This window comes from Chamaea fasciata, unplaced genomic scaffold (genome assembly GCF_029207755.1).
Source record: "Chamaea fasciata isolate MVZ Bird 193981 ecotype frontalis unplaced genomic scaffold, bChaFas1.0.hap1 SCAF_3, whole genome shotgun sequence".
Taxonomy (NCBI): domain Eukaryota; kingdom Metazoa; phylum Chordata; class Aves; order Passeriformes; family Sylviidae; genus Chamaea; species Chamaea fasciata.
In genome coordinates, this window is record NW_027094088.1 from 109,628,684 (window position 1) to 109,653,671 (window position 24,988).

General features: G+C 38.6%; 1 protein-coding gene across 1 annotated transcript; it reads right to left on the reverse strand.

Moving 5' to 3' along the window:
• Positions 1-376: 376 nt before the first annotated feature.
• LOC136287385 (cysteine-rich venom protein natrin-2-like) lies at positions 377-11,453 on the reverse strand. The gene is made up of 8 exons (XM_066180088.1): positions 11,412-11,453; positions 8,171-8,232; positions 6,407-6,526; positions 5,844-5,931; positions 4,600-4,745; positions 3,715-3,809; positions 2,028-2,116; positions 377-1,340 (listed from the first exon to the last, which is right to left on the reverse strand). Exons 2-8 carry the CDS (start codon positions 8,228-8,230, stop codon positions 1,330-1,332), a joined length of 609 nt encoding a protein of 202 aa, XP_066036185.1. The 5' UTR covers positions 8,231-8,232; positions 11,412-11,453; the 3' UTR covers positions 377-1,329.
• Between the last annotated feature and the right edge of the window lie 13,535 nt (positions 11,454-24,988).

A 24,988-nucleotide genomic window follows, 5' to 3' on the forward strand; every position in this document is an offset into this window, starting at 1 on the left:
ACGTGTGATGAAATTATTCTGTGCCAAGGACTCTGAGACTTGAATTATGACAGCAGCTTCCCTACTAAAAAAGGACTGGAATGTGCAACCTTTGTAAGGTGAGACTGAAATAATATTTAGCCCCATTGTTAATTGCAAAAGAACACCCAAAGGTCACAGAGTGGGGATTGCAGGTTATTTATGCTAGTTGTTATTTCTCTCTCAAAGGGAGTCTGGTGGAGTGTTGTTTGCCCGACTTCTGTTTTTGCCTAGGAAATCTTCTCCCATAGCCGGTTTCTGCTCATGCTGCTAAATATTTAGGCTCAATTCAACACCTAATGCCAGTAAAGTCACAATGTTGATTAAGTTTAGAGAATTTTATTTCATGGTTATAAGAAAGAATGAAAATTATGATGAACTGGTCAGTGAAGAATGAGTAATTAAATAACTGATACAGGAAAAGAAGATATTAAAAAAAATTGGAACACATGTCTACTTGTTATGAAAAGCAAAGTTTCCAAATGCAGGGACCTTCCCCCTTTTGACTATCTGGTTTTATGAATTAAACCCTTTTCTCAAACAGTCTTTTTTCTTCACAAGGCAGGTTTGGTTACCTGTATTTAAATGCAATCTTACACTATAAACAAGATCCTTAATTTAAATTAACTACATTTGGTTTGGTTTTGGGGGGATATTTTTTGTGTTTTTTTTTCACAACTGAGCATTTTACAGTAGAACATATGTCAGCAACAGATTCTAAACCAGAATAGAACTAGAGGAAACTGATCTGCTCTTCTAATTTTTTTTAAGAATTACATATTTTAGGCAATCCTGTTTATCTTCTGGTCCTGTTAACAGTACAATAGTTTAAATTTTCAATCAAGTTAAAAGTAATTACATGACCAAGCATCCATCTATGCCAAGAACATAATAAACATATGGAACCACAGACCTTTAAAAACGTTTATTAGAAAACATTTTGGGAAAATAAAGATGAGAAAAGCTAATAATTAAATATATCTGGAAAACAAACAAATTTAAATTACGATCTCTGCCATGTTCTGGACCATTATATAAAAAGAATATATACATCATCCTACAGATTTTTCTGGTGTGAGTCACTGTAAATGACCCCTAAAGTCAGTCCTTCCGCACACGTTGGAGAGGCAGGATGGAATCAGTGTCTGTGGAAGAATTCATTAAGGAGATGGATGTCCAGGAAAGTAAAAGTTGAACCTGTTATTTTATTCCAGTTTTGCAATGACAGGAGCAGAGCAGTGGACTTGACGAAGCTCTGGGTACATCTTGGACACTTTGCCAGGAATGTTGGAAAAAAGCATTTTCAAACTTTCAATGGTTGGCTGAAAACAATTTGAAACACAAAGTTAATCATGAGTGGGAAGTGAAAACCCACAGCATGTCCTTTCAGAATAATATTTCATCAACATTATTTTCTCTCTAATGTTTGCCTCTCTGTTGCAATTTACTCCCCAGCAGCGTCCAAACCACTAATTTGACCATACACAGAAAATACATGGCTCTCTCAAGGAGATTTCTCACTTACCCACAAAGGCATTTTAAAGCTTTTTTCCTTTATGCCACAGCCTGTGGCGAGAACTTGGTTAATTCCATAACAGAAGATAGGGAGTAAATCTTGCACTGTGAGACTCAGCCCATAGGTTTTTATTTCCGATTAGAATTCTAAAAACTCAAGTTTGCCACTTGCTCTTATCAAGTGTGTTGCTACTTCCATTTGATCTGCCACCATTTTTCAAAGGATGAAGAAGAAAAAAAAAAAAGGTAAAGAAGTCCCTTCCTTCCCTAGAATTTCTTAGGACCAAGGATCTCTCCTGGGCATGGAAAAGCATTATCTCACATAGGTAAAGCAGACAGCATGGTGAAATGTGATTCTCTGATAGTGCTTTTGGCCTAGTAGTTCAGCAAATAATTTTTTTTTAAAAAATCAGTTTGCATAAATTAACTGTTGTTTAGGGGTTTTTTTAAGCATCAAGTTTACCCAGGTCACAATTAAAATGCTTGGAACTTACTGCACAGTCCATCCTCACACGCATTGGGGCAATCCCCACAGGGGTCTCCTTCCTTGTAGGGAGTCTTCATTGAACTTATTAGATTTCCCCTGAAACATCAATGTCACCAACATCAGCTATGAAGTCACTACACCATATCTGAGAGAAAAACTAAACTACAAAGATGTTTAGATTTACACTTGGTTACTTATATAACTTATTGTTACATTTAGGCTCAGTCTTTGGTTATATGTCAATCAATTTTTACAGGTGTGCTGGGTTTATCTGAAAATGCTTTGGCAGTGGGCAGAGAAGGGGAGGAATTTCCAGGGGTGGCTTTTGTGAGAAGACACCAGAGACTGTCTCTGTTCCAGACAGGGCCTGTGTTGGCCATCTCCAAGTCAGACCCATGTGATGGTGATAGTGACTCTGGGATAACACAATCAAGGGAGGGTAAATTCTGCATGCAACAGCAATCAGAAGAAAGGAGTGAGAATATATGAGAGAAATCACTCTGCAGACACCCAGGTCAGTGCAGAAGGAGAGGCAGGAGATGCCCCAGACATTGGAGCTGAGATTCCCTGGTGCAGCCCGTGGAGAGGCAGCTGTGCCCCTGCAGCCCATGGATGTCCATGGGGATGCAAAAATCCACCTGCAGGACGACCCACACTGGAGCAGGAGGATGTCTGGAGGAGACTGTGATCCCATGGGAAGCCTTCACTGGATCAGGCCCTGACTGGACTTGTGACCCTGTGGCGGACGCACATTGCAGCAGTCCAATCCTGAGGGAATGGAAGCATGGAAGGAATACATGCTGGAGCAGCTCAGGAAGAACTGCAGCCTGTGGGAAGGACCCACACTGAAGGAGGAGAGAAGAATCCCACAATGGAGAGGGGGAAGAGCACGGGGAGGAAGGAGTGGCAGAAATGGCACGTGATGAACTGACCAGAGCCCCCAGTGCCATCCCATTGTGCTGCTGAGGGGGAGGAGGTGGAGAAAATCAGGAGTCAAGTTGAGCTTGGGAAAAAGGCCAGGGCTAGTAGAAGGTGCTTTAGATTTGGTTTTACTTCTTATTATCCTAGTCTGATTTGATTAGTGATAAATTAATTAATTTTCCCAAGCTGAGTTTTTTTTCCACGACAGCAACTGGTGAGTGAACTCCCCTGACCTCATCCTGACCTGTGAACTTTTTGCCATCTCTTTTAATTACACTGTCCTGTTGAGGAGAAGAGTCAGAAGAGTCAGAGGGTGAGCTACTGATGGTCAGTCAAAGTCAACCCACAACAAGGTATAGTGAATGTGGAAATTAATTTTAGGCACAATTTGAAATCATCACTTTACCTTAACATTCCTGTCAAAGTTTTTTGGTATTAATTATAGTCTTCACTGTACTGTACAGATTGGTATGCCCTTCTGAATGGAGATTTCAAGCAGAAGGTGCAAAATATTTATTTCTAATTAACTATTATGAAAATTAGGCTTTTTTAGGCAAGTGACAGTTAATCTGAAAATCAGTACCCCCTTAATATATTTTATACTTTTCTTGTTCGACAACTCTTTTCATGAGTATGTTTCTCTCCTTTCATATTCCTAATACAGTCTTCAAACCTGTTTCTCAGCTATTGGTGATGTGCCCTGTTACAAATTTCACCAGCTCCTGACTAATTTTGATAAAGTAATAAGTACCAAAATCAGAATCAATACATACGTGGGGCAGTAATGGCAGACGTAAAAGTAACTGTAGGTAGTGTTGCTGCAGAAAGTAAAGCCACATCCAATTTTATAAGAATTGTGCCAAACCATCTGTAGGTATAAGAAAAAAAATCATGGGAGTATGAAAAATATACATTTGAAAATCACTGAAATACAATATGCATCACAGGAATGTTTGCAACGACGTTAAGTCACTTTATTTACCCTTTATTGTAAAAATATGAGCCCCATTTTACTGAAAATCTGCTTTCACCCCTATTTAACCTAAGAATATTGGGGATATAACAGTAATAATTCAAGACACATGTTTATAAAACCTTTGATTTTATATGTATGTCTTCATTCAATTGAAACTGTTAATGTAGAAATGATAATGTAAAATTTTGTATCCTGTGTTTTGTGCAGGTACTGTAGAAATTTAGGTTAAGCCATTGTCCAGCTCCTCTGAGTCAAAAGAATTTTGTTGGCTGCAACAAACCTATTTATATTTCTTTGATGATGCTTTAATAACCCTGTTTTTCCAACGTCTGGGCAATTTTCAGATGTTAAATAAATAAGCTGTAACTTCCTGAAGTCTTAAAATACCAGTATCTTTACTCTTTACTCCTACATACACTTGGACTATTATTTTCATTTTAAATTTGTTACTTCACCTATTATTTTCATTCTAATTCTGTTCCTTTGTAAGTTTTCATCTTGCTTTGTTAGAACTCTCATGTCTCCATTGCATTTATTTCCTTTAAAGATGAGATGGTATAATTTGCTTAGCTAACATTTATTTGTTAAGCCTGAAATATAAATATATATATATATATAAATATATATAAATATATAAATATATTTATATATAAATATATAAATATATATAAAATACATTTACCTGAGTGTAATGGCCAAACATAGCACCTTTTTTTTTTGCCCCAGTTCCATATTCAAAATTTTTCTCCTCATTGTACCAGGCCTGAAGAACATCTGACCATGAGAATGGGGCAGAGGACATGAAGAGATTTTCACCACACAGTACATCTGAAAAGAGAATGGTGCTGAGAAATGCATAGAGAATACATGCATGAGAAAAAGAAAACAAACAACAACAAAACAAACCAGCAAAAGGTGGGATGACTTTCACAGAAGTTCTCATTCTGAATGGGGTGGCAGGATGTTGGTTTTTTTCCAGTTGAGCAACATCACCCTTTGTAAATACTGAAGGTGTCACTTGACCCTGCTTGGCTGGTAGTTGTTTGTTGGCAGATATCCTGTATGAATGTAGGAACACCTGCACAGGTGCATTGCAGGTTCATGACTGTAATTTTGCTATTTGGAAGTTGCCAACATTTTCATTACCCAGATCACAGCCCAGTAATCTTGGAAAAATCCCAATAATCCAAATTTTATTCCTGGCACACAAGGAAGTGTCTATATTGCCTTATCTACTGTTTTTATTCGGGTCTAACCCCACTGCATTGGTCCTCAAATGCCATTCACCCTGGCAAACAACAGGATTTGGATTTCGGGAAAAAAATATTGTCAGGACTGTTCACATCTTAAATACGGTGTAGGCAGAAGTCAGACAACAGCACACTGGGCTGTTAACATGGCACGGCTGTAATTTCAATACCCAGTGACTGACTGAAGTGTTAATCTGAACCTCAAAGACAGTTTTAGGTTGCAATTTGCCAGGGGATTTAAAAACTTTATCTGGTCTGAGAAACTATGCTTAGCACCACCAGTCAGTTTTACACCTTTGTCTTTTGCTCTTTCTTCCCTGACATTTCTAACCAGCACATGTGAACTGGTTTCTGCACTTAACTGGCTCTAGATCTTGAGACTCGCTTTTTTTTTGATGGATATTTTAGGAATATATGCAACATCACTATGATTTAATTTTTTCATCTACTTTAGAAAATGGGATATTCCTATGTAAAACTGGGATGAGAATGGAATTGAACTTTTCTCACTCACTGGGCAGATTTTTGCCTAGAAATTTCCCTTTGTCACATGACAAAAAAAAAAAAATCCATATGGAATTAAAATTGCATCTCATTTCCCCCCAGCAGGCAAACCCCCAAACTGGTCACATCAAGAACATATGAGGCTGTTCAGTTCCACTCATGCTTCTCTTACTTGTTCTCCTCAGATTAGGAGGACTGTGCCTTAAAGTACATTGATTGGCCCAATTTTGGGCATTCTCTGCAGCTGGAGGACACCATTCCTTAACGAAAGAAAAAAAAAAAAAATCTGTCACATACCTAAGAATAACCCCTCATAAAGGAGCAACATTTAGAAATCACATTTAAATAAGAAAAATGTCAAATGCAAAATCCTTTCCATCCCATTTTTTGAGGGGAGAGGTAGGTAGGAGCAAAGCTACTGTGCACCAAGGGAATGGGAATAGAAACTGTGAAGCCTGATAAAGAATGAATCAGAATGAAATTAATTATGCTATGGAACTTTCTTCTCCTTTTAATTTCACTTCAAAAGAGACATTACTGTTGATACACCACCAAATTTTCCAGCTCTTTTCTTCCACCTGCCCAGCGTTCGGTTGGACCTGGCTGTGCTCGGTCCTTAGGAAAGGTCAGGAGAAGGAATTTGTGGCTAAATAAAATAACGTGACCCTGCATCAGTCCTTTATCTCTCATAGAGTCCACTACTCATTAAAAATAGATTTACAGCCCAAAACTTACCATCTTCATCATGTTGCTGGCAGTTGGTTTTACTCCTCTCCTGAGGGCATTATGTCTGTCAACAATCAGCTTTTGCTGCTCTGCTCTGCTGCTTGATAGAGCTCGGAGAGCTGCAGTTTCCTAAATTGAAAAAAAAACAAAAAAAAAGTTGTATCTCTATTTTATTTGAATGTTACTAAATCCTGCATCCTGTGTAGGAAATATTAAAATAGCAAAAATTTATTATCAGCCGAGGAGATAATTCCTGTGGGGGAGGAAGAACTGTGGTCTGCTGTGTCTCCTGAGTGTCTCCAGGGGAACTTCCATGGGGAGCAGCATTTCAGTGGTTCCACAGTGCAGAGCTTAGCAGTAATAACACTGATTCCTGTATTGTATCTTCCAACTCTCTGTGGAGGACTGAGATATTCTGGAATGCCTCTATGCCTGTAGACTCATATATTTAGGCAACAGAAACAGCCTTATTTACTAATATTATAATTTCCTTAATGAGGTTTTGTGGAAGGAGGATCTAAAAGTCATCTGCATGCATGAATTGTGTTTATGATGTGTTTCTCTTCTGCCTAGTTTTAAACATCCCTATCAAAGTTTTTCAATTGAAGAAATCTGTTGTTTAATCACAGGATCATCTCAGGCCTCTGTCACTCTTTGGGAGACGAAAGAATGAGGCAGGCAGCAGGAGGTCAAGCAGGAAAGTCTTATCTTTATTTTTTTTTACTCTATCTTATATACACTTTGATCAGAAGGAAAAGGATTGGCTACAGATTGCCACCTCTTTGATTTCATTGGTGAACATCACCATCAAACACATTTCTCCTCCCAGAGGAGAAATATGTAAACAAAATAGATAAATTTAAAAAATATACATAGTTTTCTTGAAGCTGTGTGAGAATAAAATACAAAGACTAAAAAGCAGGCAAACTTAGGGTGACAGGCTTCTTGTGGTACTTCATCAGGGCAATCCACTGAACAGAAAATGTTTATACCTTTCATGCCATAGATTTTCTTCCAATTCTGTCATGACTGATAAAATTTCTCAAATGTTCTCTAATGAAAAAAAATAGCCATGTGAGGAACTCGGCCTCCTCTTTATGTCTATTCTCAACTAGTCTAGACTGCAGCATTGAAAGGAGAAATTAAAGAATTAGGGGGAAATGCAGTCAAGCCATCAGTCACACCCAGTGTTTCTGATGCAGAAGTAGCAACCTACAGATTTCAGACTAAGTTTGGGTTGGGAGGAATCACTCTGTGTGTGCACCCATGGTGCTAATTTAGCTGTTTGAGGGAAATCAGAGATATGGGCTGAGTGGATGGGACAGTGAGCAAAGGGAGAGGCAGCACCTCAGGACCTGTAGGGTGAGAAAGGATCAGAGGTAGGTAAATGATATCTGTAAACCTGTGTGGAATTAATGGGAAAAATTCTGGATCTTTAGGAGGTCCAGAATATTGGATTTGTGTATGGAAACTTCTGGAAAATAGTTATCTCTGACCCAACTTACAAGTAATGCTGAATCTTTAGATTTTTTTTTTGTGTGTGTGCAAATATGGAACCAGACAACTGCTTTGAAATTACGCAGACGTCAAGGATAAATGATTTCCAGAACCTAGATCTCTAATACCTCAAGTATAAATGCTTTCCAGATCCTCAATACCTCATCAGTACTCTTTCTGCATATGTTTGATGTGCATAGGATAAACTATATTCAGTCGGCCTACAAGTTCCTCAGGGCCCACCCAAATTTTACAAATAAGAGACATGTATTTTACCTGCCCACTGGATGGAGGCAGCACAGCTGTGAGACTCAGGAACATCACTGGCAGAATCATCTCTGAAAAGGTGAGAATGAGGAGTTAATTTATTTTTTACAGAGCTTTCATTTCTCTGAATACAAAGTACATCTTTCTCCTGTGTGTTTGCTGGCTTTTGCTCAAGTTCCTTCCTTCCTTCCTTCTTCCTTCCTTCCTTCCTTCCTTCCTTCCTTCCTTCCTTCCTTCCTTCCTTCCTTCCTTCCTTCCTTCCTTCCTTCCTTCCTTCCTTCCTTCCTTCCTTCCTTCCTTCCTTCCTTCCTTCCTTCCTTCCTTCCTTCCTTCCTTCCTTCCTTCCTTCCTTCCTTCCTTCCTTCCTTCCTTCCTTCCTCTCCTCATGCATTTTTAGAACTAAAATAATAAAATTTATTCTCTCTCTTCATTTCCAAATTTCTATGCATCAACTGCTTTTCACATCTCATACTTCCTGCTGTAGCCCTGATGGAAGATCCCCACAGGTATTCACAGATATTTTTGCTGCCCGTTCTGCAGGAACCTATTGCTCATTTTCAAACTCTGGAATGGGATAGGATGCTGCTCTTAGCTTGTTCCTGTGTCTAGGTGAGTTTGAAAATTCCCCTGCTCCCCTTTGCCTGCTCTGACTGGAGTGCTTTGGTTGAAAGGGGAATTAGACATGGAGTCCGTGTGATCTCTACAGTCAGGTGTAGGAGTCAGGGTTCACAACCTATTCAAAGCTTGATGACCAGCACTGTGAAATCTGGCATGTGAGTTGGGACAGAACTGCGAAAGACATGTTTCAGGAAATTTTTTTGGTTTTATCTGTTTTAAGACAAGTCTTGATTATATTACAAGTAATAAGAAATGACAACAGAAATTAGAGCCTTCTCTAACATTGTGATTCTTGATATTTCCTATTCAGGGCCAGGAGTGGGACTTTGATGATCCTTGTGGGTTCCATCCAGCTCAGGTTATTCAACAAATATCTAATTCTAACTGAAGAAGCTTCCACCAGACCCTGGACTCTAAGACTCCACTTGCCTGAGAGGCTCAAAGCACCACTCCAGTGACCTAGGAGGTCACTGCAAAGTTCAGGTATCTGCAATCAGTCACACGAGTTGCATTCAGCTTGTTTCTGCTCACCCACCTCAGGCAGGCAAGCAGGTGACCGGAGTGGAATTTACTTGTTCTGGCAATCTTCCCAGCCTCCCACTCCGAGGGAATTTATGGGCGTGTTACCACAGAGGAATATTATTAGCTTAACTTGTTTGGTTTTGAGGGGATGCTGATTTTAGTTTTAAATTATTCTTGGGGAGAGGCCAGTAGGGTTTGCTGATCCTTCCATATTCAGCAAAGCCCCTTTGCCTCGAGGCAACCAGTTTATATGAAACACCGAGTGCTCTGGAGAACACTGGTACTTGTGGAGAGAACACATGTAGAAATGGAAAACATGGAAACATGGAAAAATTATTCTTTTCCAGGTGTTACAGCAAGGCCCCAGTTCTTCATCGGCCTCTTACCTTGCTCTGGGGAAGACCCACAGTGCCCAGCCTTAGGCTGCTCCAGCTCTGCTAAACAACAAAGCCCATGGACTGTGACTGTGGGCAGCTGGAGGTCAGAGGCCAAAAAACTGGAAAGACTGGTCACATCTGTCCAATTAAGCTCTCACAGCGTTCAAAATAGGATGGCTTATTCCAAAAACTTGTATTTGAGGGAAGATCTAGTTGATCCAGTGGAAAACGTATGGGTACTTAACAGATTAAGTAATTGATCTCCTGTTCTTAGTATTGCTTCATGTTCCTTACTTTTAATTTTGACATCACCTGTGACTCCTTGAAGTGCTTTAGAATTGCAGAATTTTTTTCTTATTAACATCTCTAACACTTATTTCTCAGAGCCATTACAAAATTTTGCACTTTATCTGACTCAGGTGTTAGCAACAAAAGGTTATAACCCCAATATCATGAAAAAAATATGCTTTTCATTTAATTTCTAACTAGATAGTAAATAGAATTTGGGTTATTTTTAGCTGTACTCAAGTTACAAGCAAAAATATGTCTTTTGAGTGCAAAACATGATGAGATGCAAATAGAAAACAACCCTTTTTGCACTTAAAGCACATTTAAAGGAAAAACACTCTTCACTGAAATTGCAAAGCTTTCTATTTTGCAAACCAAGCTGAAGAAGCTAACTTAGACACATGGGCAAAGTATTCATTCACTGTAATATTTTCTATGAATTAACTTACAATTAAATATAATTGGTAATTTAATACAATGATACACGTTTTGAAATGCCATTGGAATGCTTTTTAAGACCCAGTGGGTTTCCCACTCCAAGATATTAACATACTTTTGGCAATCCCACTGATTTCCACCAAATGCTTACAGTTTATGAGATGTAAATTTAATTGCTCTGCATTAATTTCTAGGCACCGGTCCTAAAATCAGTCTCTCTATCCCCCTCCCCTGTTCCCCCTCAATCAAACATAAATCAGGACGTGTGCCAAGTCTTACTGACTTTCCTGCAAATCCATCTGTATACTGGGATCTGCCACTGAAAGATGGTGCTTTAGCATCCCTAGTTTGTATGAGTTTGGCAAACTCATGTGAATATGTTTTTCACGTCTCTCCATCTAAAATAAAAAATTAAAAGGTGTGTCCTAAATAATTCATTTAATTGAATAACCACTACAAAAAAAAATCACAATTATTTTTTGTTATCCTTGAAAAAGACCTGAAATAGTTTGTGGACAGAGACTGAGCAGACCTGAAAAGACCTGAAAGTTTCTGTAATTGCACTTGTACAGGATTATTGCACAAAGGCTACTTAGCAGCCACTGTGTAGAAGAGGAGTCAACTAAACAAGATGTTAATTTCCCCACTCTGAAAATAGGTGGTGATAGAAACATGAACCAATAGAACTTACTAAGCTGAATATATATCCCATTCAGTGTGTTTTACTGTCTCTCTGTCCCTTTCTCTATCAACATACAATTTACTAAGGTGCTGCTTTCTCGATATAAGTGGCTTTTCTTGTATTTTTGATTGTTTATCCACTTCTCTACCTTTTTGTTTTAGCTTGTGTTACACTGTTGCCTATATAATCTTTATTTCTCACTGAATAAGATCCTCTTCTCTGACTGTCCTAAATTTTTCAAGAAGCCTTCTGATGATAGGTTATATTTTAATACATGAAAAAAAAATCACATTATTTTAAGCCAATGAATCAACACGAATCCTACCTTCTGTTTCCAAGAATATCAGAAGTTTCTTCTGTCCTTCTTCAGGTAGTTGTGGAATTGGCTGGAATTCTTCACTGGAGGGTGATTTATAGCTCTCCTGCTTCCTGATAGGACAAGGTGATTCAGCGTCACAGGTATTACAAAATTCACGTAGTGATCAGATAGAACACCTTATTTTTCAAGCGCAAATTCATCCAAAAAGGAGTTTGTTTCCTTGTGTTCCATTTTAATTTCCTCTTTTTTCTTGCACTGGAATAGGTGGAATACTCTGAAATGATTTTTGAATGTGTTACATCTTAAATATGAAGTTTGCAGTCAGTGGGGACACCAGATAAAACTCTCTCTGCTCATGATTGACATATCCAGTTATAGTAACATTTGATCCTAATCTCCAGAAATGCAAATAGACTCAGCTGGGCTACTGAGTTGTTTATTATTAATTATTATTATTATTATTATCATTTAATGACACCCATATGACATTTTAACCAAGATGGAATCTTGCCCATTGATTTTTCCAGGGGAGTTTAAAAAGCCTTGGGCCAAATTCCTGTTCATGCTGTGGCTTCTTTACATCAGTCCTGCAGTGTAGAAGCCAAAGAAGGAGACAAAGATGTTTCTGTAATTTATATTTTTAATCAATATTGGATAAAGATTAAAAGATTACTTTGTGCACTGACTTTCAACCACTTTTTTTTTTTGGCATTTCCAGGTATATGGGGTGAGATGGGATGGATGGGAGCACTGACAGATCAGAAGGGCTTTTGTGTGTGCCCTGACTGCTTCAGTACACATTCAATCTCCAGTGACTGCTGGCCTGAGCAGCTGCCATTGTTTGCTTTTATATCAAATGCTGCCATTTTTCTATTTAAATTCAGATCTCCCCTCTTCATAGTCACTCAGCTCCTCCCTGAGTCCTCATGGTGTGCCTTCAGAACAGGCCTTTGCTTTTCCACACCTGGGAAAGCAGCACCTTGGCTCTGCCAGATGAAATGGCAATGGGGTGGTTTGGTGGTTTGTAATTATGTGGAGGAGAACACACCCTCAGGAAATTTGGGGTTGACACCAAACTGCAGGGAGCAGTCCATGTGCTGGATCAAAAGGCTGTCATTCATATGAACCTCAAAAAGCTGGAGCCATGATTTAACAGAGAAGATCTGAAAGCAAAAACTGAGAGACACCAATCGTTGAGGGAACAGCTCTAGAAAAATACCTTAGGGGCTGGACTTGATCATAGAATGGTTTGGAGAGGACCTTAGAGATCATTTATTTCCAACCCTTCCACCATGGGCAGGGAAGATCTGAGAGGTCTTTACCAATGTAAATGATTCTATGAGAAGTTGCATGAGAGTCATGACAAATGACAAATTGCACTGGATTAGCCACTGCATAGTGCACCAACTGAAAATAGTGATTAAACCCACTTTTGAGCAATTCTGATTGGTGTTCAGGTGTTGGGACTGCTGTGTCCAGTTTTAGAGTCCCCAGTGCAAGAAAGGCATTAACAGAGTAAGGCCAGCAAAGGGCTACTGTGCTGGAAAGGGACAAGGCAGAGATTGACTCTTCTACAACATAGACTTGAGGTTGAACATGGTGTTGGACCAAAGGGTCTTCAGAGATCCTGTGCAACCAAAACTATTCTAAGGTTGTGTGATTTTTTTTTGTTGTTTACACTGGAGAGGAACAAAGTGAGACTTATTTTATTTGTTGACAGATATGACAGTTCAATACATTAGAGTGGGAACCTCTAGGTGCTGTATGAGAAAATAAATGCTATTAGCATAATCATTATAACCATTACTAATGAAAAGGCTCCATGCAGGTGATCAGTGATCAAGGGATCATAAGGTAAAGACTATATCCTGTTGTGTTTGTCAGTCATCTCTCTGCCTAATATACACTGAGACCTTGTGAATCACCTCCCCACTCAAGTGTAAGTGCTGCCTATAAACCCGAGAGGATGATTCAGAACAACAATCTCCCGATAACATTTCTGCCAATATTCTGTCATGACACTTCATAAGTTGCTCCTACAGTTTATTTTCATAGAATCACAGAACCTCTCAAGTTGGAAGGGGCCTCAAAAGATCATTTCTCCAGCCTGCTGAGGTCCCTCTGAACAGCAGCTCAACCACCTGGAGTAGGAGCCCTTCCTTTCAGGTTTGCACCCCCTGCAAACTGGCTGCTTATGTAAACCTCACTTCTCTGGCAAATCCCATTATGTCTCAGGCATTTGTAGTGACTCTTCATGCCTGGCATTGCTAATAAGAATATTCCTTGTCTTTAAATTTTCATGCCAGATCCATCTCATCAGTCATAAGGTACTGTTTCCATTTTTCAGGTATGTGGAGCCCCTCTTTGTCACCTGGCATTCATATTTCACCCTCTCTTCAGATTTTGACCACGACTCCTTCAGTACCTGGGGATAAATTGAACCTGTTAATTGGTATATTTTCAACATCTTGACATAACAGTTTGTTATGGGAAAGTGATCAATAAACATTTGTGGTTTCTTCTGGATTTTCTTAGTTTTGATGCCTACAATAATTCCAGTGCTTTAAGCTAGATCTAGTCTGTGGATATTGTCTTATATATAGATCAAACCTATTTTGTTTTTATTTTCTCCATTTACTATCCTTATTTATCTATACCCCTCTTTTATTTTGTATCCAGCTATCTAATACCTTAGGATGAAAAGCATCTACTCATTCTAAAGTTCCCAGAGAAGAGTCCCAGAGCCTATCACAGAAAGAACAAAAAGCACTAATAATCTATATAAAGAATTTAGATTTCTCTCAGATATCTTTAGAAATCCAAATGATACATATAACACAATATAGGTGTCCAGATTCTCTGACTATTCAATAATCAGAGACACCTTTCTGGTTTCCTGTCTTAGACTCCCATCTCAGTAAATTAACTTCTGGAAGTATTGTTCTGTTCCTGTTGGCCATACAGTGACTCTGACTTAGAATACATGTCACAAAAGCCTCTGAAACTGCACTTTGCCAAGTTATTTTTGTATATGGGAGGCAGTCTCCAGATATCTAGATGCTCCTGGTATTTTTCTACTTTGTGGTTGAAGAGCGAGAATTAGAGGTAGAAAAAATTAGCTTTTCTCCCATGGAGGAAAAAATAATTGTTGTCATGGGTTAGGATTAAGCTAAACTAAATTTATCAATCTAAAAATTATTTTGAAGTCTTTAAAGTGATGGGTAACCTCTAGGTTCATCTTAGTTAGAAACCAACCTTGGGTGACATCCCTGTTCACTGAATAAAGCAGAGACCTGAATTTGAGGTATTTTACCTTCACGACCCCATATTCCCTTTCTGTTCCTCAGTCCTGCATTATAAATGGGTGGAGTTTTCTCATTTTCTGTCCACCACAAACTGAAAACCCAGATGCTCAGTTGGGGTTCCATTCCTGTTACACAAATGGAATGGTCAATAAATGTACTTCTTTTAAAGGCTTTCTTGGCTGCTTTCCCACTGGAATTTGAGATATAATCAGCCACATTCTTTTCTCATATTCCATAGGATAAAAATTTTTCAATTATTACAGCATATCATTTTTTTTATTAGCCTGAACAAAAGTGGGTTTTTTTTTCTGTGTATCATCTGCATTTATCTCAGGGAGGTAATTCAGTGCAGCTTCAGATTACATGGCTTGATAAATATTTTGAGTCCATTACAGAGATTCCAAACTATATTAATAATCCTTAAAGAAACTTAATGCCTTACCTTTTATATCTGCCTTAGTTTTGTGTTTCCCAGGGCTTTAATTCTGCAAGTAAACTGATGGAAACACTGTGACATCAGCACAACCTTTGGAAAAAAGGCAGCCTGAAGGCTCCACTGTGTATCTCTAGGAATAGACAGATTGCTAAGTCAATCACTGAGGTTTGGTACTTCAATCCTAAAAATTATACTGGTTCTTTCAAGAGTCAATGGCTCTTTCATCCCTAACTTCAACTGAGGGCATAAACCCCAGGCTCTTCTGTAGCTCCTCCCACAGCCAGTAGCTCTAAGCCAGCAGGACTCTGAAGATTTTTTTTTTTAGTTTTTTCAGATTTCCGCCATAGCAAATGCATTTAGCAACAGTGCATTTATTTAGAAGGATTCTGTTTCAAGGATCTACTTGACCAGGCTATCACAAGAGAAATGCAACTAAAAATGAAATTAAATTTGCATAATTTATCTGAAAGAAGTGTCTCTGTATTTAGGGTGAGATGTTGTTTGCCACTATCTTAGCAGTATAGCAAGGCTGTGTAACATCCTTATACCATACCACACTTTTCTATAATGTCTCCTTTAGATCTCTGGTACAGTTAATTCCCAGCATGCCTGCTGTTACCAATTCTGGTTTCAAAATGTCAAGAAAAAAGTGTTAGATGTCATGGAAGGCAAGGTTTATGATAAACATTTTGTGCCTGTAAAGAAAAAGAAATAAGATAGAACAGAAGCATTCTGTGGATTTTTATAAATGTCTGATATATGTTTCATACTCCTTTTTGAGCATGGACCATTGAAAGTACATATATGGAAAAGTTCCAAAATTCAGTTTTATCATTGATTGCTGCACTGGACTAGTGGAGTCCTTGTTTCTCTTCTTTCCAACATGATTTTTCAGGTCTTTAGCCTAATTAAACCCTGAGGTAGTCTAAAACAAGGGTCCTTACGGGACCAGCAGTGTCTTGTGTTTAAGAGTAGTAATGTACTTTATAAATAAAATAGACTTAGATTTAAAAAATTTACTCTATTAAGGTATCTAAGTGGCAGAAAATTTTGTTGCCAAGCTGTATTTCTGTTTTTCTTTATCGCTGTGTGTATTTATTTAACTCTCCTTGACTTGGAGAAGAAAATGCACTGGACAAGGAGAATTTTGTTCACAGTGGAAATCTGTTTTTCCCAAGTACTTGTAGTTCTCCAAGCACTGAACATATTTAGGTCCTCAATGGCAGTGCAGAATTACAGCTTGTGGCCTGTCACAGGAAGGGAAACCCCCAAAATCTTTTTGATCTGCCTCCCACAAAACAGCCTTGTCTTAACACCATGCACAGGAAATGTTCAAGCACAAGTTTTCCACTGTTGGGGAGTTTAATAATTATTTCTATGAATAATGTGCTTCCAGTTTTATTGAGAAACCCCATGATATTTTGGACTAATTCCCTTTTCTTCTACAGTTTGAAATCATATTCTGCCATCAAGTGCCTGGACATAATTCTAAATGGCATTGAAGCAATATTGTCTCCATCATCATGCTAAATCCTATACATGTAAAGATAAAAAAAGATAAACCTTTTTTGTCAGGTATTCTATGTTAACAGACACACAAAGTGTAATAAATTTTATCTATCAGCCTTCAGATCAGAAGAACTTCTGTGTCAAAATTAAGTTGTGATAACAGTGCAAGGAAGAAATAGAGATAATTGTACCAGATTGTGCATTTTGATTTTTTAAGAGGTATTTGCAGTCTATACATTATATCTGTGGCCATATCCTGCATTGTTATCTTATATAGCCACATCTCCGTTGAATCCACCTAAACCCAAATTTTACCAGCAAAGATGATGAGACATTCTGAAGAAAAGAATATTGCAAAGACCATCAAGATCACTTTCTACAGGTCATTTATGCACCTGAAATGGACTTAATTTAAATAACCATGGGCATCTACATTTGAGGAAGGCTCCTTTCATAGACTTTGAAAATTAACAGGTATCTTTGAGACATGTTTCCTTTGATTCTAAAGTTATCATCTAAACAAAGTCATATGTCGTCCTAAAAGTACTTGTAATCAAAGTATTATGATTATTGAATGGCCTTATTAAAGTCTCACATATTTTTAATTCTTTTTATTTTATTCTTTGTATTTAACTTATTAATAAAAAGGATACTAAAAGCTCACCTTGTTGGGCTAAATGTGCAGCAGAAGCTGAGGAAGTTTTGGGGAAGGAAGGGAATAACTCATGAACATTCCTGGAGAATTCATCTTTTCTGTTCTTGTCTTCACAGAGAAATTCTGTAGCTCCTCTCTGGTTTGTGTGGTTTCACAGGCTGGGGAAAGACACACTTTTAAAAAGACTGAGAAGAGGTAGAATTCAGTCAGAGTCAGAGAAAGGGGAAGAGAATACTAAAAGCTACATTGTGGAAAAGAAAGCAAACTCTATTCTTACATCATGGCTGATTTTGTGGAGATGAACTAGGACTTCTTGTTGTTCATCACAAAGAAAAATAAGAAGGAACAGAGAGATAGAGAGAAGTAAAAAGTTCAGCGTTGTCAGGAGGAAACTCTGATTATTATCTCTGTCAAGAACCCTCAAGGTTTCTAAAAATTTCAGTGGTAAAGATATTTCTGGACATATTTGATAAGCATCACTGGATATGCCCACTCAAGTAATCTCAGAAAAAGGGAAGTAATGCTGATTGCAGGATTAGATGGAAGGAAATAAGAGGAAAAGAGTTGCTTGTCACATCCAGAGAGGTTATGGCTCAGTAACAGATGAAACTCAACTTCTGCACACAAAGCCAGGATTTCCTTTAACCTTCTCTTGAAAAAAATGTCATTGTGGGGAACTCACTGCATGACACAGATCTCAACCTGTATGCTGAAAATGCACCAGGAGGGTCTGAGCATCCTCTCTGGATATGTCCTCAACATTAATTGCAGAGAACACTGAACAAGCTTGGACTATTTGCAAGAATCACAGAATCACAGAATTGATGCGATGTAAGTTGGAAAAGACCTCTCAGATCAACAAACAACACTGCCAAGGCAACCACTAAACCATGTCCCTCAGAGCCACGTCTGCACATCTTTTAAATGCCTCTGCTTCTCTGGGCAGCCTGTTCCAATGCCAGTTCCCCCCTTTCAATGAAGAAGCTTTTCCTAATATCCAATCTTAACCTCTCCTGGCACAGTTTGAAGCCATGTGCTGTTGTCCTGTTGCTGGTTACCTGGGAGAAGAAACCAACCCCCTCATGACTGGGAAGGAAGGAACAAATGTCTCCATTCACGGATCCGTGTGCTCCCACTGCCTGGGAACGAGGGTACCTTGGATGGCACACCAGGCGGCTCTGCTCTGTGCCATCACTGGCTGACACTGCTCTGTGCTATTTGGGTGACAACTTGCAAGGTGGGATTTCCAAATGCTCAGGGAAGTTGGAATTGCATCCGTGCAAGAGAGGATTTTGTTGCTGAAACATGGATGTCTGTTGCCAATTTTGCTGTAGCATATTTGAGACATATGCACGGTACTAACAGGTATTACACAGCACTTATGGGAGACTCCCCTTCTGGAGTGTCAGATGGAGCCAAGGTAGGACATTCTGCAATACTTAAAAATAACCTTAAATGTCTACACGGAGGCAAATGAATCACATCCCCATTATTTCATGTGTGGTAAGTCAAATTGCCTGGCCTCAGCTATGCTTCCAGCTCTGTGGATTTGCCAGGCATTGTCTGTCAGCTGCTTCCTTTTTCTGTTTGAGCATATCCAGGAGCTAGTTGTTCTGGTATTTTTGCCTACCTTCCTCTTTGTTTTGGAGTACATGATACTAAACACCAAATTTTGGGCAGCTGAGTATAGCCCACTCTCTGATTCAGTCACTTTCCTTCAAATTTGATTTTGTCTCCACTTCAGTGCCTGGTACTATCTTGAGGCGGTGTAAAATCGTCCGCCTCAACATTAGCTACTGGTTCACAAAGTTTGAGCTTCCCATTGATGTTTTGTAATATCTGACAGCCCTGGGTGGCTGTTTCAGATTTGACAGGGCATCTCAGATAGCCAAGAATAGCTCTCAGGGAAAGGAATGGACAATCAGCTGTCTAAATGGTAGCCATTTAGTCCACTTTAGGGCCCAGTGAAGATAAAGTTCAGACACTTCTATTGAATTTATATTTGACATCTCAACCTTAAAAAAGGGTGAACCATCCACTACAGGTGCCTGTATTTCTGCAGTGACAGGAACTGAGCCTATGGCAGGACTCAAATTCACACACCTAATTGTAGATGTCTACACATGAGGAACATGTACAGACTCCTGTAATCCCTGGCAGTAAAATTCAGTTTTCCGCAGGCATCCAGAGACATTAGGATTACCTTTGAATATTAGACATACTCATGTGGGCCATGTTTTTTTTTTTTAGATTTATAAATTACACTGAAAGTGTCCTGCAGCCCAGGGGATCTAAAATATCTCTCTCAGAGTCAAAAAGAAATCAAGGAGTTTGTGCCATTTGTGTACTGCAGCCCAGATGCTCTATTTGGTGAGATTTTGAACAAATAAGGTTTGTTCAGGGTCTGGTCTCGGACTGGATCCACCTGGGATGTTTCCTTTGGTTTTCCTGAGTACTGCATTGGGTTTGCAGGGTGCTGCAGGAGAAGACAACATTCTTTTGTTATGGTGCAGGGCCCAGAGAGGATATTTCACTTCAAGCACAAACTAAAAAGTGGTTTGGAATGACCCTGCTTGACAGAGGTTGGAGCAGGTGACCCACTGTGCTCGTTTCCAACCTGACCCGGTGTGTCTGTGGTTGTGTGAAAACCATAAAATATGCCTTCTTTGTTTGCAAGATCTCAGATTTATATAGAAGCACTCTCTCCCTTGAGTTTTGGGGTTTTTTTTGGGGGGGTTGGTGTGTTTGGTTGTTTATTCCATGCTTGGACATGAGCAGTAGCCAGTGATGGCTGTTTCTCTCTCTCTCTCTCTCTGTGTGTGTGCTTGTGAGCCCAATGCCATATTTGAAGTCTTTCACCTCATGCTTGTCTGACAGCTGACCAAGTACTGAAAGTGTCTGTCACAGACAGATTTTCAGTGCAGTTCACAGCTCACATAACAGAGGGAGAGGGGAGGGGAAAGACAGTTCACAAAATGTATGAGGAAACGTGTTGGGAAGATGCAGGATCTCTGCGCAGACAGAGCGTCTTTTGTCTCTCGGGCAGAATGACTCCCTGGCTCAAAGCCCACCATGAAGCAAATAACAGAGCACATTCACTGTGCCCTAATGTTGCTACATAACAGTATATTTGGGAATTAAATTATAGACAAAGGTGTGCTCTTTCACTATTAATCTTTTTGTAATCTCACTTGCCGCTGTCTCACCATTCAATAGGTTCTTTGTACTCACCAGATCTGCACATGCAGCCTAAAATGACCTTACTCGAAATGAGTTACAGTTGCACTGAAAATGTTTCTTCATATTAGTTTTCAATCCATTTAGAAAAGAACAAGGGTTTATTACTGATCAGAGTTATGCAAAACAGATGGCATTTTTCTTTTTTATATCAAAGGATAGCATAACCATATTTAGGTATGAATGGTGAGATAATTTTCAACAAAGTTTTCATATGTTACAGCCTGGTGTCTGGTCTAAGATAATCGTATAGGTGTCCTGCAGTGATTAGACTGAAAAAGACATCATTGGAGCAGGATTTAACCTACTTTGACAACTAAAGACCAGACCTATTACTTTTGGAAATGCTTGCACTGCTACATTGATGGCAGAGCTCTTGGACACAGACGTCTGCCTTAAAAATCACTGAAGTAAAAGACCATAATTTCTTCTGAACTCTCAAAATTTAGATTTTTCAATAAATTCTTTTTTTCTTCTACTTAGGTTTGGAGAGGTTTTGTTAGTTAGTTAGGCTGTTTGTTGGTTTAGTTTTTTGTTAAAACCAGATGAAACTCCTTTTTATAAAAATTTTCCTGAGTAATTAATTAAAACTTTGAACAAGATTATGAAATCATTTGTGAACAGAGAAACAAAGAAAAATCATGTTCATATTAAATAGTCATGTGAATAATTTTTATAATTATTTATAGGTGGAATGAAATACTTTCGCATTTCCATGCCAGTCCTGCCAGCACTGATAAATGTCTTATTTTCTTTTGAGGTTCTTGCCACTTTCTGCACTGAAGTAGTTGTACAACCTTGTGTCATTCAGCTGCAATGTAACAGTGAATTATTTTAGGAAGCAGTGGATCTGCTCAGAAATAGTTCATGGTTACAGTAAGATAAATGTCCATGAGATTTGATACGTCAAGGGGAACTCACTTGGTGTTACAACTCACCCAGATGACTGATTTCTTAAATACCCAGCAAAATCTCAGGAATTGCCATTGATTCTGCACGATTACCACAATACCTCTGATTCTTGCAGGTATGCAGCTATACAGGAAAAATTACACAAGGGAAATGTGTTGTAAATTGAGGTGGGACAAAGAGATGTGGAGAAATAAAGGTCCCATCTCATGATTTGTGTATTGTGTGAAGCTTATGAGGAAGGAAAATGAGATCTTCATCAGCATTAATAGTGTGGAAGAAACTAATTCCCTACACTGTTAAGGGGAAGATTCAGTAACAGAAATGCATTGGTCATATATTGGCCAGGAATTGGTTTTTCTGAGGAAACTAGAGCACCATGACAATCACAGAGGTCACAGGGATTGATATGAAGGATTTGGGTCATTCTGCCTTTTTTTCCATTCCCCTTTATCCCCCAGATATCTTGAGGAGAGATTGATTGACTTGATTCTCCTGCAGTCTAGAGATGTTCACAGAGGATGAGATCTGCTTTTGTTTGTTGTTTTATTTTTTTAACTTTATCTGCTTGAATAACTCCTGCATTTCCTTCTCAACATTTTCCACTTTTCATTTTTCTGACTTTCTTACTGACAGTCTGAAACAGCTTTAGTTACCCAGGATAACCTATTTGGCAGTGCCTGTTGGGGGCACACATATGGTCCATGATGGAAACCTCAGGTTTACGTTCCCGAAAATTTCCATACTCTGATAACTTTTCAAGCTGTCCCCACCTCTGTTCTATGTAAATGCACGTCCTAAATCTTGTCATTTCCAGATCAATGGAGCAACTGCCTCAGTGAAAATCCTCTTCTGCCAGTTGTTAAAGTGTGCATCTGGCTTAAAGCAGAGAAGTTGATTTTCTGGGGACTGTTCAAATCATAATGTTAAATATTCCTTGCTGAGTAGGTTCACATTGACTATGACTGTAGGCAATTAATATGAGTTTCCCAAATGACAGACGCTTTCTCTTGGTAGTTTCTTTTTTTAGTTGTTGTTTTAGTTTGTTTGTTTTTGTCTCAGGAACAATTTCACATGGGCAGACAAAGGCAGGTTGCTATTGTGAACCTGCTGCAATGCTTCCAGGTACTCATAACACTGTTTGCATTGCTAAGTGCAATGAGGGAAAAGTATCAAGGGATTAAGCTCTGCTGAAGCTGATTAAACAGTTCCTCCTGTTTGAAGAGTTATGACAAATGAAAACCTCTTAAACACATACTCAAGTTATCCAGGTTGTCTGTTAATGAAACAGATGTCAGTTTGCTTAAATGCCAGGCTTTCTTTTTTTTTCCTGTTCTTCAAGTCCTTGAATTTCTGCCTGAGAAAAAGTTAGGAGTGTGCTCCTGTGCAACATTCATCTATATGGTATGAAAATCCGTTAATTTGACTCCAGAATTAAAACCACGATATTATATATACATTTAAAGAATTTTTTGCAGACATTGGATCACAATTCTTTGTTCTGGTTTTCATCTGATTCATCATTACTCCATTGAAATGCAAGTATACAGTAGTTCAGCAGAGGGTGGAATTGATCTGACCCAACTTAATCTTCTCACATTAAATGTCCAATTTAACAGGTTGTGTAGACTCCCCATGTAGCAGATGAAGAGAGATGGACAGCTGCAAGGGGGCTCTACATCACTTCTTTTCAGATGTCTGAAAATTAAGATAAAAAATTCTCTGCAGTTGATTCTTTTTATCCAGGGAAAATGAAAAGGCTACACTGGATCATCTTAAAGTTTAGAAATCTGCAGTTAGGCAAGATATCTTGAATTCTCTTTAGGTGTTCAGAAACCTGAAAAACAAGACATTTCAGATTCTCTGAAAATTCAATGGTGATTAAAAGCTGGAAACAACTTAGTACTAGTAGCATCTTTTTTGAGTTCTCTCAAATGGTGTCAAGGCAAATAAGATTGAGAAAAAATATTATGAGGGTCTAGCTATTTCAGAAAGGAATTAGATTGGCAAGGAGATTTGAAGGGGGCATATTTCTAGTTAATAGGCAGCAAGAATTAATAGAAAAGAAAGGCCAACTGGAAGTTCATCATATGGCCGTAGTGTAACTATAGAGTAAAGCAGACATAATTTTTATAGATTTGGAAATGAGGTTTTAATACAGATAATTTGCATTGTACAAGAGCTAACCTGTATGTCAACTGCATAGCACTCTTAAAAGCAAGTGTTTTTCTATCAGTGATGCACTTGCAGGAACCAGTACAGTGTTTTCAGACATATGTATGGTTTTATGTCACAAAGTTCTGTTCTGACAAGATAACTGGGAAAATATCTCCACCTGCTCCATTGAAATGGGCTCATTTGACACTGCTTTTGTAACAGTGTGAGTCTACTTTTGTACCAGTGGTGTGAGCCCTCAGGAGCCATCACATTTGGGCAGTGGGAAGCAGTTGCACTCCCAAACATATAATTTACTACTTACCACTTTTATTCTCTAAAGAGATATAAACTCACATATCTTCTGGATTTAAAAAGCCATTACAGTACATCCCATCTCTGTTGACGTGTCAGGCAGTTCTTTATGCTTAGAATCTATATTGGTAATTGGTATATTACACATTTGGTAATAAAAACACTTGTTTTTTTAAAGCAAACAGGAAGACAAATCCCCTTCCCTGCACCTGTAATGGATTCATCAGCTCAACACTGCTAAAGCCACGTCAAATATCCACAAAAATTCCTATCAACCCTCCAGTTATTGCTTAGCTCATTGTTGCAAACGTGAGGACAGTTTCTACACGGGGTTCTTTTGGGGCAAGGTGTGTAAACATAGCTCATTAGTTATCCATTGAAATTTTGAAGTGATGTAAAATGGAACAAAATCTTTTCTTCATATCAGTTCTAAAGAAGACAAGGAATCTCTTTCTCTGGTACTGCAGCAGTAACCTGAAGAGAGTAACTAATATCTAGTACATATCTAATTTTCAGACAGCTGAATTGTAGCTTCCATAAAGTGTTGGGACTGGAAGAGAAATGCTGGTCTCACTCATTTCCATACATTTTCTGTGGTAGGAAGAGCTTAACTATAACATAATTCACCAAGTTCTGAAACCAAGTTTAGGTACTAGTAGTACTGAGCAGCACACAGCAAAGTCAAAAGGCACAGCAAAAGGGGTGTTGTTTTTTTGTGGGTTTTTTTTTTTTTTTTTTTTTTTTTTTTTTTTTTTTTTTTTTCTTTCTTTCCCAATGCAGGATACTTTTTGCAGTTCAAACAATGCCTAGGATTGATTTCTCACTACTGTCCTGGATGTTGTTGGTCCAATAAACATGAAGGTTTGAGTTTCCCCAGTCCTGGATTGAAGTTGTGTTCGCTTGCAACTGAGGATTTTTAGCCATATGAAAAATACAGATGATACATACTAGGAGAGTTTTCTCGCTTTTGTCAAGGAAAATTTCTGAAACCATTGAGACCTCTCCAGAGGTAAAGGGCACAACATACAAATGAGACACAGAAAGTGTTTCAAAATACCATTTT

What these genes read in the sequence shown, in the direction of transcription:
- LOC136287385 (XM_066180088.1), bottom strand. Translation starts at nt 8,230, where the DNA reads ATGATTCTGCCAGTGATGTTCCTGAGTCTCACAGCTGTGCTGCCTCCA. An exon ending in CCAGCAACATGATGAAGATG is followed by an intron (nt 5,932 to 6,406) that starts GTAAGTTTTGGG and finishes TCTTTCGTTAAG; the next exon opens with GAATGGTGTCCTCCAGCTGC. An exon ending in GTCTGCCATTACTGCCCCAC is followed by an intron (nt 2,117 to 3,714) that starts GTATGTATTGAT and finishes TTGATGTTTCAG; the next exon opens with GGGAAATCTAATAAGTTCAA.